At 36.3% G+C, this 14,326-nt stretch overlaps 4 protein-coding genes across 6 annotated transcripts; 2 read left to right on the top strand and 2 right to left on the bottom strand.

Annotated features, from left to right (window-relative positions):
* Positions 1–402: 402 nt before the first annotated feature.
* LOC111452546 (expansin-A1-like) lies at positions 403–1,927 on the top strand. The gene is made up of 3 exons (XM_023093323.1): positions 403–576; positions 1,063–1,351; positions 1,448–1,927. Exons 1-3 carry the CDS (start codon positions 438–440, stop codon positions 1,752–1,754), a joined length of 735 nt encoding a protein of 244 aa, XP_022949091.1. The 5' UTR covers positions 403–437; the 3' UTR covers positions 1,755–1,927.
* Positions 1,928–2,131: 204 nt separating this feature from the next.
* On the top strand, positions 2,132–3,308 carry LOC111452545 (chlorophyll a-b binding protein P4, chloroplastic-like). Its single transcript, XM_023093322.1, has 3 exons — positions 2,132–2,460; positions 2,545–2,960; positions 3,041–3,308. Exons 1-3 carry the CDS (start codon positions 2,255–2,257, stop codon positions 3,172–3,174), a joined length of 756 nt encoding a protein of 251 aa, XP_022949090.1. The 5' UTR covers positions 2,132–2,254; the 3' UTR covers positions 3,175–3,308.
* On the bottom strand, positions 3,259–7,474 carry LOC111452544 (agamous-like MADS-box protein AGL65). 2 transcript variants are annotated; one of them, XM_023093319.1, is made up of 11 exons: positions 6,447–7,474; positions 5,975–6,034; positions 5,849–5,867; positions 5,703–5,767; positions 5,575–5,590; positions 5,430–5,494; positions 4,942–5,038; positions 4,605–4,652; positions 4,388–4,518; positions 3,825–4,209; positions 3,259–3,642 (listed from the first exon to the last, which is right to left on the bottom strand). In XM_023093319.1, exons 1-11 carry the CDS (start codon positions 6,629–6,631, stop codon positions 3,631–3,633), a joined length of 1,083 nt encoding a protein of 360 aa, XP_022949087.1. In that variant the 5' UTR covers positions 6,632–7,474; the 3' UTR covers positions 3,259–3,630. The 2 variants fall into 2 exon arrangements, with proteins under 2 accessions (XP_022949087.1, XP_022949089.1); XM_023093321.1 differs by having other exon boundaries at positions 5,430–5,491; positions 6,447–7,473.
* A 579-nt stretch (positions 7,475–8,053) lies between these two features.
* Positions 8,054–12,321, bottom strand: LOC111452820 (lipoate-protein ligase LplJ). 2 transcript variants are annotated; one of them, XM_023093722.1, is made up of 6 exons: positions 12,014–12,321; positions 11,796–11,887; positions 11,144–11,379; positions 10,351–10,586; positions 10,082–10,230; positions 8,054–8,691 (listed from the first exon to the last, which is right to left on the bottom strand). In XM_023093722.1, the coding sequence occupies exons 3-6, from the start codon at positions 11,320–11,322 to the stop codon at positions 8,440–8,442; spliced, it is 816 nt and encodes a 271-aa protein (XP_022949490.1). In that variant the 5' UTR covers positions 11,323–11,379; positions 11,796–11,887; positions 12,014–12,321; the 3' UTR covers positions 8,054–8,439. The 2 variants fall into 2 exon arrangements, with proteins under 2 accessions (XP_022949490.1, XP_022949491.1); XM_023093723.1 differs by lacking the exons at positions 11,796–11,887; positions 12,014–12,321 and adding an exon at positions 11,888–12,007.
* Between the last annotated feature and the right edge of the window lie 2,005 nt (positions 12,322–14,326).

Genomic DNA, 14,326 nt, shown 5'->3' with positions numbered 1-14,326 from the left:
TTCGCAATGACCTATGAAGGGATGATGAGTGCTTATATACACACATTCGGCCACCTCTTGTTGACCTCACCCTCTAATCAAGGAGAAATTTAAAATTAGTTTTTTCATTTTTTTCTTTCCCCTAATTTTATCAATTTAAACATAAATTTTATAATATAATTATTTGATTTTTGAAAATTTAATTTGTTTGACGTAAATAAATTTCAATACATATTTTTTGTTTTTTAAAATTTATAAACTAAATAGATATATATTTTTGTGGTCATATTATTTTAGTCAATAAAATTATATTGAAGTTAATTTGTTTATTCCATTCTTAAAATGGTCGGAGTGTTGAAAATGGGAACATCCTGGAGTATAAATAAGGCTGAACCCATTAGCATTTCACACATTCAACACAAACTTGGAAGCTTCATCTTCTTGTACACAGAGCTACAATGGGTGTTGTTGTAGCTCAGTTTTTGTTGGTCACCCTTTTTATTTTATGCTCCTTTGTCCATGGATATCGTGGAACCAGTTGGGTGAATGGCGCTCATGCTACTTTCTATGGAGGTCCCGATGCCTATGGCACATTGGGTACGTTTTCTTCTCTTTTAATGTATAACTTTACTCTATAATCTTTAACTATCGTGTCTCATTAAGATATACGTTATTGACTAGAAGATTGAGTATTTGAATATCTCACTCATTCTCGAACAATTGAATTTTGACATTTTTAGAAGGGTTAATGTAATAAAAATACTTTGAACTTTCGATAACTTTCGATGGAAACCATTAATATTTTGCTTTAAAAATACGTTTGTACTTGTAAACGTTTCATTAATACTCTTAAATTTTTAGAGTAAAAAAAAAAAAACCCTAATTTATAGATCAAAGCTTATGAATATTTGAAATATAGAACTAACTGTCCCTTATTTTTTGAATTTTTAAAAAAATTAAAAATATTTTTTAAATGATTTTAAAATTATTTTTGAAGCACTGAGTAATTTTTACTAAAGTTAGAGCATAATATTAAAAAAAAATTTAATTAATTTAACATTTTCTTAAATTAAATTATTATAGGTGGGGCTTGTGGATATGGAAATGTATACAGCGAGAATTACGGGATTAAAACGACGGCGTTGAGTACAGCCTTGTACGACAATGGGCTGAGTTGTGGGGCTTGTTTTGAGGTCAAATGTGTGAACGACCCAAAATGGTGCCTCCCCGGCTCCGTCGTAGTCACCGCCACTAACTTCTGTCCTCCGGGCGGTTGGTGCGATCCTTCACTCCGCCATTTCGATCTCTCTCAACCTGCCTTCCAAAGCATCGCTCAAACAATCGCTGGAGTCGTTCCCGTTGCTTATCGAAGGTATGTTACGCGTATTGTTTAATGGATTTCTATCCCGTAGCACTGCAACGCCTGTGTCTGTTTGAGTTACTAAATCTGAGATGAACGAATGTGTAGGGTTAGATGTGCAAGAAGGGGAGGAATTAAGTTCAGAATAGACGGAAATCCCTACTTCAATTTGGTACTCGTAAGCAATGTGGGAGGCGCAGGGGATGCTCATGCTGTTTACATTAAAGGGTCTAGGACTGGTTGGAGGGCCATGATCAGAAATTGGGGTCAAAACTGGCAGAGCAACGATTATCTTGTAGGACAATCCCTCTCTTTTAGGGTCATTACCGGTGATGGTCGCTCGGTTGTGTCCTACAATGTTGCCCCTTCTGGCTGGTCTTTTGGACAAACCTTTTACGGCAAACAGTTCACTTAGACTTGGAATTGGTCGATTTCTATCATTTCATCGTATTAGTTGTGTAGATTTCTTAGAAGGAAAGCTTTGGATATGAACAAAATCAATGTATTTTCATCTTGCTGCGAAATATCTGTATGTTCTCAACTGATATGTTCATCTAAATAGAAAGGATAGCCACCCATTATATCCCATGCCCCACTTTGTAGGGAAGATATTAGTTTCTATCATGGACTAAAATCTGGCCTACACCATTTGTTCTTCAACCAACTGAAACAAAGATTTAGATTTATGGATATGGCAATGGACCCTGAGATTAAAGTATAAGATAAGGCTCTTTTGTTCCTATTGGCTAATCCAAAAGTTCATAATTTCATCTTAGCCATCTGATCATCCTTAAGTATCATGCTTTCTAAGCTTTGATTTCCACAACAAATGAACACCATAAACTCAAATGAAAATTGCACTTCTTGATCTCAAATCCAAAGCCAGGATTTCAAGACCAGTTTCCGGAGGGAAAAATGTCAATTGTCATGATCCAGGCTTCGGCTGCTGTCTTCCGGCCGAGCGCGTCAAGATCGAGGTTCCTTTTGGGGTCGTCGGGAAAGTTTAACAGAGCTTTGTCTGTTAAGCCAACAACTTCTTTAGTTCCCAGTTCTTTCAAAGTTGAGGCCAAGAAAGGAGAGTGGCTCCCAGGTTTGCCATCCCCAGCTTACCTTGATGGCAGGTATTTGATTATATGATATCAAACACAAGAGATTTGGAAATTGAGATTTGAATTTAACAAATTTGGAAAACTTTCTGTTTGCAGTCTTCCAGGTGACAATGGGTTTGATCCTCTGGGACTTGCAGAGGACCCTGAAAACTTGAGGTGGTATGTGCAAGCAGAGCTTGTGAACGGGCGATGGGCAATGCTTGGAGTTGCAGGTATGCTATTGCCTGAAGTCTTCACAAGTTATGGAATCATCAATGTACCAAAATGGTACGATGCGGGGAAAGCCGAGTATTTTGCATCGTCGTCGACTCTCTTTGTGATCGAGTTCATTCTGTTCCATTATGTGGAAATCAGAAGATGGCAAGACATAAAGAACCCAGGAAGTGTAAACCAAGATCCCATTTTCAAGCAGTACAGCTTGCCACCAAATGATGTTGGATATCCAGGGGGAATTTTCAACCCACTCAACTTTGAACCAACTCTTGAAGCCAAGGAAAAGGAGATTGCTAATGGTAAATAGAACAAACTAGCTAATCAAATTGCTCAATTACATGTCTAATGATGAAACTAATCAAGTTTTGATCATTTACAGGAAGATTGGCAATGTTGGCATTCTTGGGATTCATCATTCAACACAATGTGACTGGAAAAGGTCCATTTGACAACTTCTTGCAGCATATATCAGATCCATGGCACAACACTATTGTCCAAACACTAAGGGGATAGGATAATAAAATCTGGTAAAAAATATGTAAACTATGTGATTGGAGACATGGGAATATCAGTGTACAGGATTGTTATTGTACCGACTTCTTTAAATTTCTCGAAACTCGATATAAAAAATAAGAAATTCGCTTCCATGTTTTACAATAGCTCAATGTACAGCTAAGGAAACCAGAAAACCCAAATAACCCAAATATGTTACAGCTCTTCCATGAGGAGGTTAAAAAACAAAATTCTAATCTAAAAATGTACCTCTGATCTCGTATATCTTGTATTTACAAGTCGAGGATACCGGTTAACGACAAAACGAGGAGCAGAAGATCATTCTGATCCCAATATATACCAAACAATTTCATCTGGGAGATGGATGCCATTGCAACAAAAATGTTGACTACATCAATCAAGATGAACAATTCTTCAATCTGTAACCCCTCCAATTCCTGGTGAAATTTGTAGGAATCAATTTGGTTGCTGCAAGACGACGAGATCATTAAATATCGAAGTTACAAACGAGACAAGCAAAAACATTCACTATTCTGAATCGCAATATGCATTGTTTTGGTGCATTGGCATATGAATAGCTTTGAACTAATTAAGCAAAGGGATTGAGTTATACATGAAGTTTTAGAGGAAGGAGTTGAAAGAGAACGTACATGGTGGTACGCATTGCTTTGATACATTGGAATGCTACAAGGCCCTGGTATAGAAGCCCAAGGATGCTGGTCATCACCATATAGAGCTCTAGAGAGCTCCAACTTGCCATTTAGTTGATTATTTATGCAATTTGCATGTAAGTTCATCTCCATCTCAAGATTCAGTTTCTTGTCATCTTGGAAGTTGGAACCATCACACGTAGGGTATGGATATTGGTCACAAAGTTGCAGAGTTGAGCAAGAGGTTCCACTTAGTTCATTTAAACCCCCATCACCTTGTGGCATGCTATCAACTTGACCAGAGATTCCTGCTTCAAGTTGCTTCCCAGGGTTGAAGAAACTAGGAAAGCTCGAAAACGATGTAGCCATGGAGCATTCAACATCACTGCAGACATTCCCCACATAGAGAATTTGTAAACAGAGGACTATTTTTATCTTGTCACCTTATAAACATTAAGTATATTGATTATAAAATCTGGTTTCGAGTTCAGGAATACGACTGCATGAATAAAAAATGTAAAGCCAGACATTCGAAAAACGAGTCTCGTTCATTGCAGGCTCACCCTGGTTGCAGAAAGCTAGTCTCAGTTGGTAAAGCAATCTGTTGACTGCAATAGTTGGGAAACCATAAGAGGGGTTGAGTGCCTTGCATGTCGTCCATCATCAAAGGTAAGGACATCCCACCACCCGGATACTGTGGTAAATAGAAGTATATTGAGATCAAGATATTCACAACATAAGCATCCTAGCAAAAATGGGTATGAAAGGTTCTGCTCTTACCTGGCAAGTGAAGTCTTGTGAGAGTATTTGGTGTCTTCTTACGTTTTCCTGCCAAATTTCAGAGCCTGTTAAGTGCCACTACCAATTTCTTCACATAAAAAACATAGGATCTTGAGAAGAATAGGTAACATGGAAGATCATATCCTCTGTCCTCAATCAATGCAACATAAAATAACTTAAAGATCTCCCAGAAAACACTACATCAGACCAAACCGATGCCAGAATCGTGCACCAATGAGTTTTGATATAAGTATCAATCCAAAAGATAGACCAGAGGCATAAAATCATGGATAGAACAATTATTTTGATATATGCAGCTAAAACACACGTAACGTACCTTGTGTAGACGCATTTGATTTAGGGATTCCCTTGCTAGATCTTCCATCTTCTGGAGATGTTCTATATTGTTGATATTATCAAGATTCCTCCAATAGCTGAAGGGATAAGAGCAAGACTAGAATATCAACATGCAAACAGAATGGATAAGAGCAACACTAGAATATCAACATGTAAACAGAATGATATCCATGCCTGATACTAAACATGCATATGATCATGCCTATAGCAATAGCTCAGTAAGCAACTTAGGCTTCTTTTGGCTCACGTTGATAACACACAAACTTGTGGTTTCAGATTTTATCACTTCCAAGTCCGTCTAATTCCACTATTTTTCAACCAGATTAGATATATATTATTCATAGTCTTTTTCATACTTAAAGGTGATTTCTACTGCACATCTGCAAAAAGATAACAATACAATCTAATCTGCAAGGAAAAACTAAGAAAAGGCTGTATACATTAAAAACAAAAGCTCCAAAGGTGCACCTCAGTCTCTTATGTGAATCAGCAATCTGATCTCGCAATATGCTAACTTCATTGGTCAATTCCTGCTGATAAATTATATAAACTTAGCAAAATGCACAAAACTAATCTCATGTTATGAAAAGTAATGATAACAAAAGCTTGGTACCTCAGAATCTTGAGAGCTGCGAGATATTGCAGGAAAGAAGGAAAAAAACAGTACAAAACATCAATTGTAGAAGTATTGAAATTTGGACGAAACAGTACAACATACATTTGAGGGATATAGACAAATACCTCGAACCCACAAAATCTTTTATGTTTACGTCGTGGTCTAACTTCTTAAACGTTTTCTTCAGCGCCTAGATGCTCAAATAGAACATGGAAACAAATAAGTACAACAAAAGCAAGCAGAAAAAGAAAAGGGTCACGCAGAGACTTACTTCAAGGCTTTCGAGTTTCCTGTTCCAACAAAAGAAAATTGAATATATTAGCCATCTCTGCTACCGCATTGCAGAAAAAGTTAGCAAAGGAATTGATTCATGATCACTAGGGACAGGTTCTTATACCTTTTTGCCCTCTCCTGTGGAGTCAATTGAGAAAACTTTGTAATGACCTCCTCAATGTTGCTGAAAAATTAAAGATCCACGTTGAGCATAAGACAGAAATTGATTGGTTATCCCTTTGGAACTTTAATGTGTTGTGTAGTTCTAATTCTCCTCTAACATAAGAAAAAACATGAACACTCAGGTATAAACACTTTCATAACTAATATTAGGCATCATAGGGTCATAGGAATTCCAAAAAAATAAGTCAATTTCTTCGTTGGATGAATGAACTTTTTCCATATCCCAGATACAATACAAAGATACCATAAATTACAGATTATTAACAACACAAATTGAACGTCCCTGAAAGAAAACTGGCAATAGGATGATACTGATGAATCGATGATTCATGTTTCCCGAATTCCCTATAACAAAACAATGTCGGTTGCAAAAACTAGAATCACCAACATTGATATAGCGTGGAAGATAGTACCTGCGTTCACCTTGATATAGCGTGGGCCTTCCAGTTGGCGAAAACATGAGAAGAACAATGTCAATATCGCAGAGTATAGCAAGTTCCCGAGCTTTCTTCAAAATCCCATGCCTTCTCTTAGAGTAAGTCACTTGCCTGCTACCGGTGCTCTCCAATTTCTTTATTTTGAGCTTAACCCTTCCCATTGTAAGGAAAAATAAGAAAGAAAAAGATCGTAATGAAATCAACAAAACCGTATCTCTATCCACCGTATTAAACTCGTCCAGCTCGTTGTAGCATAGTTGAAAGAACCGGCACTAAAGAAGAAGAAGAGGAAGAAGAAGAAGAGGAAGAAGAAGAAGAAGAAGAAGATAAAGCGAGTATTAAGGATATAGTTGCGAAAGTAGAGCTGAAAATCCGAGGGATTAAGAGGGCGTTAATGTTCTGTTGACAATCATTAACGAGGCCATAGAAATAACCCAGAAGGATGAAACCCGATCGCGGCGAGGAAGAGAAGGAATTGGGGATGAAGAATTAGAAGGGAAATGCATAAAAAAGAGAGACCCAAGTGGGGAAATTGAAAAAGAAAGTAATGGGGATGAAGAATTAAGAAGGGAAATGCGGGAAAAGAAGGAAAAAAGGGAGAACCCAAGTGAGGGAAAGGGAAAAGGAAGTGAAGGGAGAGCAGTGAAAGAAGGAAATTGAATCGCAGTGAATGAAGAAGAAGACGAAGACGAAGACGAAGAAGAAGAAGAAGAAGAAGAAGAAGAAGAGGGAGGGAGGGAAGTTAGAAGGGGATGATGAAGCAAAGGAAAGGAGAATGGCGGGCAGCAAAACAGGTAAGGAAGGTAAGGAGCGAAGGCGGAGGCAGAGGCAGAGGCAAGTGCATGATGCGATGCAATGCTGTGCGTGGAAGGATCGCACCAAAGGTCAGCCTAAGATTTCGGCTGTGAAAATTAGCGGAACCAATCAGCAAGAAATCGTTTGGGCGATTCAGCAATGGCGTTATCAATGATATACTCGTTTTTCACTTGCAACCCCCAACCCCCAACCCCAAACCCCCAACCCTCCCTTCCTTTCTCTTTCCAAATCCGTAATCCCTTCCCCTTCCCCCTAAATACCTTCTTATTAAATAAAATTTTAACCTAGATTACTTTCAATCTTTATATGTACCAATAATTTAAGTAGACTAATTAGAGAAAATCATTTTTTTAATAAAAACTTATACAATTACAGATGTATAATGTACCGTTCAATCCAATTTTGAATAAAACCATAAAAAAAATTGAAGTACGTTTATTTTGATTTTTGAATTGAACGGACCAAGTTTAGATGCATTGGTTCTAATTAAAAAACCAGTCGAAACGTATCTTTTATTAAACATCCTTTTACGTTTATAACCCAATCATAACTACCTTCATTGTATGCAAACATAATCTAATTTTATATAAAACAAAACAAAATCCATTTCAAAGGTAATCTAATTATCAATTTGAACGCAATTCTTCAATTAGTTAAAATACTAAACCATTCATAAAAAGTCGAGAATTCAAGTCCTCACACCCTCGTAAAAAAAACAAGCTGATCTCATATCACTTTCAAATAACATCTGAAGGGGTCGATGATGATTGATATGTATGTATAACTACTGTCACACAACAAAAATATATTTATTTTTTTCACTGCACCCAGACTCAAATAGAGCCATAAATCTTTTTAGTCAAGCCAAACTTTAAGGATAGACAACCCTCGCGGTTAGTATTTGAGACACCAGAATTAGTCTGGAAACAGAGGTCTAGAGCCAAAGGCTTTTTTGCAGGAAGAGGCAAAACCACCATCCAGACCATCTACAATATGCCTCGAGGTTTGCTAACAGTGCACTGTGACTCGAATTAGGCAGCGGGCATGCTATGCTAATTCAATCTCAACATCAAGAACAAGAATATTCCGCCTAAAGAATAAATGAGGGGTATATGGTATATAATCATACCATGATTATTTCATAAATTACTTATCATAGTGCTATGCCCAAGACCTTCTCGAGCTTATTACCCTGTGATACACAACCTGCAGCTGTTTCCAACTCTTGCTCTGTCAGCACCTTAGTTGTGGGACTACAGTTTCCAGTCGAAGAATATTCACATTCTTCTAATTGCTTTAAACTCGTGGCAAACTGAGTTTCGATTGCTTCTGTTGTTTTATCAATAAAGACCTGTCTTGGCATGTAGTCCTTCAAGCTACATATAAAATCCAAATGGCTCCTTGCCTGAATAAAAATTTAAAGCACATATAAATTTTAGTAAGCTTGAATGTTTGCGTTTTGTGCAAATATATACATTTTTTTCTTTCAGAATTAGCACAAATATAATTCAGGAAACCAAATGCATTAAAAAAGGATCTCTGTCAGTATTGAACACATTGTTACTTCATCCATACATTCATTTACCAAACTAGGGCAGCATCTGTGTTATAACATTATTAACCATGTCAAAGTATCAAATAATAAATGAATGTCATGTCAATATGCGTTTTAGTTTTCAACTTGCTCCAATCTATACTGCCACTAGGGTGATGGTCCGAGGGACCCAAACAAATCAACCAAAATGACTAGGGTAAGGTTACAAGCTTCATTAGAGATCTCGGAAAGATGGTAGAAAGACTTGGGATCATGGTTTTCTTCTAAAGTTAGTTTGGGTTGCACAATATCTGTGAGTATCTAAATGAGCTTGTATGACTAATCATATAGGACAACCACTACTACCTTTGATTGCCAAGGAAACTCTTAGGGTATTTAGTTACGTGGCCATGATGGTTTGAACTCATTTACATCGGCCGTAATTGATCATAGGGCCAAATCATATTGGTTACCAAATAACAACTTATAGAAAATAATTGCTTCAAGTCTTAAGAATATCCGAGTTGTTTTTCATAAAATAAAATAGCATGTTGAACTATTTGTTATATTAAATTCAGGTTCAGGGTGTGAAACTAGGTCACTGAATCCTTAAATGCTATCTTTTTCATTATTCCAACATGGTTTTGAAGAAATGCATTTTGACAGCCTTGGAGTGAAAAGCTACACGATCTACCATCACTGCAACGGCTGTCAAACGACATTGCTTTAGATGAGCTTACTAACCATTCACACAGAACATACAGCTACTTAGCCAATGTGTGACTGGCTATCATTTTCAAAGTTCTTTCACACGTTTTTTTAAGATGAATAGCCATAACAAGTTCAATCAAACTAGTATAAGGTTCATATTGGGTTGGGCACCACCTAACTTGGGTCTCATTATGGTTGGACAAATATGCTAACTCAACATTTGGATTGAGTCCCAAACGTTTTTAACTCAACCCAAGACGTGGATATTCCTAATTGCAACCTCAAGATGATCTTAGGAGACCTAGATATGGCAATTATCAAGGAAGTTCACAATAATATCAAAGGTCATAGCTTAATATTTTGGATGAACTAACGGGGAGATAATATGATTAATAAGAATAAAAAAGAGAATTAAATATTTTTCTTGGACCTGTTAAATATACTTGCATCTTGAATTGCTATACTGTGGCTCGGAATTGGAAAAACAAGTATATAAAATATGCAACCAGTTTGGAAAGAAAAAAAAAATGCAATGAACAATAAAGTATACCTCACGGTAATCAGGAACCCGTTTTGGATGTCTCAGATATGCCATATTCCTAACCTCATAGTCCCACAGAAAAGATGTATGGTGGATCCACCGGCTTTTAGTAATGGACTGAGCATTTCCACCAAACTTACGGTTACCAAAGACATAATCTATATCCAGAAAAAAACAATTGTCAACGTCCAAACGTTTAATCTTATACATAACTGAATGCACGCAGAGTTATATATAAGTTGAGATGGCGTCGATTCAAAAGAGTTCAATCTACCTACCATTTTCCCGAAGATGAAAATCAGTTCCTTGGAATACTTTATTATACAATAGACCACTCCAGGACATGATAGGCTGAGGAAACGGTTTTAGTCCTGCTACAGCATCTTTATTACATATGAAGGTGACGAACACTGTGTTGTGATCAACAATAACAGTGCCACCCCCAGTGAACCTTCTGATGACTGGAATTTGATCTCCTAACACAGATTTGATGTCAAGGAGCTCATCAGGTTTCCTGTGCAGATTTCAGTAATCTTCAGAATGAATTCACTGAAGCACAAATCAAATAGAAGAGAGCAGAAGACCCTGAATTTGGGGTACCCACTGTTCAGTACTAAACACAACCATCTGAATTGCTAGTCGAGTCTTATTACTATCACAAAGTGTCTCCTAATCCATGTCAAAAGCAAACTTTATTACTTATTACATAGAAGTTCAATTAGTTTCTCTCTACCTGACCAATACAGCCAGTTCAAGGAATTGAAAGAGCAACTCTTCTACATCCAGAAAAGTTCACAAAGATGGATTTTTGCTTACAGAAAACAAACTTTCCAATGGTTCGGCGAAAGGATAAACAAAATTCTAACCATGAACCTTCAAAAGGAAAGTTTGAAATGATACCCAATTTGTGTCGACCATAAAGAGGCGTATTGAAAAGAAAAAAAAAAAAAAAAAAAAAAAAAGAGAGGGAACACCAAAATGAACAATGAAACTTAGTTAAATTGTAAACCGCATTCCAACTTGTAGTGACAGGGTATTATTTCGAAATAGAAGTGCATGTAAAGTAAGTACCCAGAAACGCCCATCACAATAGTTGGATTGTCTGTTCCGTCATTTATGATACACCAATTATCTGATGAGTTTCGAAGTAGGCGCTCTTCCAATTGTAGTTGCCGCAGAATAGGAAAGCCTTTCAATCTCACAAGATTGATCAAAGGATGCCTAATGTTTCTTGTTTGATAGATCGTCATTGGAAAGCCAAATACTTAATAGTCACGTCCCTTTTCTTCTCCTACTAGCAAAACTCCCTGACATCACAAAGAAGCATGTGCATCAAAAGGTTAAAGACTTCTGTTTGCATTTATATTCTTCTACAAGACAAGTTCAAAGTGAAATTTATAAGAACCACATTATGAAATGAACGTGGAAGGCAATACACACTTTCCTGAAAGAAGAATACAATATTTAAAAAAGGAACACCTTCAGAACTAATACTCACCGAGCCTTCTAAGAATAAAAAATGTTAGCCTAGCCATAGGATTTAAAACCAGGAATTTCGTCAATCACTCCCTAGAAATTCATGGATTTGCAACTGGTTTCCAGTGTGACACTTCCTTATTTTCAAGTAAATAGAAACTTGCATCATATTTATAACAAGAAACTAAAAGTTTAAATAGATTTCATGGTATTCAAAGCTCAAGGAATCCAGGGTGAGACGATATACCAGTCAGTCACTAGATAAGCATCATAATCAGATTGGAAAACACACCAAAATCATATTCCAAGTTAATCCACTATATCACTTCAGCATCAGACCTGAAATTGAAAAACAAATATGATCCCAACATTGGAAGAAATGTTAGAATGGAAATCAATGTTAGCCATCTTCGATATAGCACAGAAGAACAATATAATCTGATTCTAAGCAGGTGAAGGGATTACAGAAAACGATTGGTAGGCGGCAGAGACCGAGAGTGATGTTCCCGTGAAGAATAGTGATCGGAGAGCAAAGAAAATCAATGCGACGACGGAATTCAAAATCTGATTGTACAGAACAGAACGAAGAATGTTGTGCCCTAATTGTGAAATTGAGGGTTTTCCGGGAGGGGAAGAAGATGAAAGCTGTGGGTTCCTTGAGAATTCAGACCAGGTTTGTTGAAGTCCATGGATTTCAACTCTACCAGTACCCCCGTTCGACATCTTCTCCTCCTCTTCCCATCTCCAACTAAATGTTAATTCAACTTTTACATACATCTGACAACTTGTATTCAAATCACAAAAATAAATAAATTAAATTACAAATTTAGTTGCCTAAAACAAAACAAAACAATATTTCATTGTTAGTTCAAATCAATTACATAACATATATTATATATATATATATATATATATTGTTGTCTCCACTACCCACTACCCATGATGTTTGGCTCGCATTGAAGACTACGTTCAGTCATCGTTCTAAAGCTCATGCAAGGATGACTTGCAACTGATGAAATGTGACACTAAACATGTTGCTAAGTATGCATGCACTTTCAAAATAATTTGTAATCAGTTTCATGCCATTGGCGGACTCTCATTGAGGACATTGATAAAGTGTACTGGTTTCTTTATTGTCTAGGCATCGACTTTTTAATCATTTCTACTTCTCATATGGCTCTTACCCCTCTCCTCTACTTTGCAGATTTAGTCTTTAAAACTAAAAGTTTTAAGTTGTTCCAGCGGGTTCTTGAGTTTTCTGACTCTATTTTTGCGGTATAACACAACCCCACTAATTGCAGCCGCATCCATGGAAGTCACCTTGCTTCCCGTGGCAACCAGCGAAGTCATTCTCATTCCCACGACAACAACTCTTCTAATTGAGGACAAATCTACTCAAGTCAGGGTCGTCGACCACCTCACTACCAAATATGTCGCATGGAGGGCCATTATGTTGACCGCTTCAATCAATGGTATGCTCGGATTGACTCTACTCATGCTCACCTTGCTAAAGCTTTTAACACATCATGTTTTATTGCTAAACTCGAGACTGCTAATTGGTTTTTAGACAGAACTTTAAACTCCGATCTAAGATCAATTCAAAAATTATATAAGAATTTTTCACATTTCTTTTAATTCTTCTGTTTTTTTTTAATCATTATATTAAGAATTTGACTTTCAAAGTCAACACGATAAACCTTTTTTATCCTGGAAATTTTTAGGGTTTAGGTTTCAAAACATTGAACGCTTTACATCACTTCAAATAGAGAATAAATGAAGTTTATAATATCTCTCAAAGAATATATGTGACTCGATCTTAATCTTAAGTGAGTTTTGAACTCTTTTACGTGGGAGTTTGTCTTTCTTGAATGAGTGAAAATGACTTTTGCAGTCGATTCAACCATTACGAGGACTTGATCAAAAAGGAGCTAAAAATATAATCTTACGAGATAGAAATTCATTTATTCCCACAGAGTAAGTAGACCTAATAGGACCATTGGTTGAAACTAAAAGATCATCCTACACATCGGTAGAGAAAGAGAATTCATTTATTCTTCAATACCTAACGGATTATCTTTCTAGAGACTCCCGTAAAACTTGGGTCCTATATTCAAGCCATTATTAGAAAGACTTGGTTCGGCTTATAACGAAGTAGTCTTTTGAATCTCTTAGCCTAGTAGCCTCTTTACTCATATCCAACGTAGTAGTCTAATATGAATCTCCAATAGGCATTTAATTTGATCTTTGTATCCAAAATCACTCGTAACAATATCTATTATCATCTCAAAAGTTAACGACAAGATCTTCCATCCCATCTCGTATTTATGGACCAAAAAAACAAAGTATATAATCAATACTATATTTAAAACAAATATTATTGTAAAAAAGAAAAAAAAAAGGTTATTCACTTAATCTAGAACATGTTCAAATTATATATAGAAAAAATTGAGGAAGTGGAATTATGAGACCATCCATAATTAATTAAAATATTAAAAAAAAATTGGTAAAAGCATGCGACTTTGAGTCAATTTTAACATCAATTGAATTTAAATAATACCACTACCCATGATAAGTCACCATAAAAAAAATAATAATAATAAAGGTTAAAAATAAATGTTTTTGATGCATCTGGTTTTGTGGAATTTAGGATCGAGTTGAGTTCATTATTTAATAAGAGCGATAATCCAAACAATTAGGTTAGGATCTAAAAAAATGTTCGAACTTGATCTAATCCAACTCACGAATGAAATCGATAGATTTAACCTAAATTTTGTAGCG

The sequence above is a fragment of the Cucurbita moschata genome, unplaced genomic scaffold, assembly GCF_002738365.1.
Source record: "Cucurbita moschata cultivar Rifu unplaced genomic scaffold, Cmos_1.0 Cmo_Scf00014, whole genome shotgun sequence".
Classification (NCBI taxonomy): domain Eukaryota; kingdom Viridiplantae; phylum Streptophyta; class Magnoliopsida; order Cucurbitales; family Cucurbitaceae; genus Cucurbita; species Cucurbita moschata.
The sequence above is the reverse complement of the archived record's forward strand: the minus strand, read 5'-3'. Positions and strand labels throughout refer to the sequence as shown.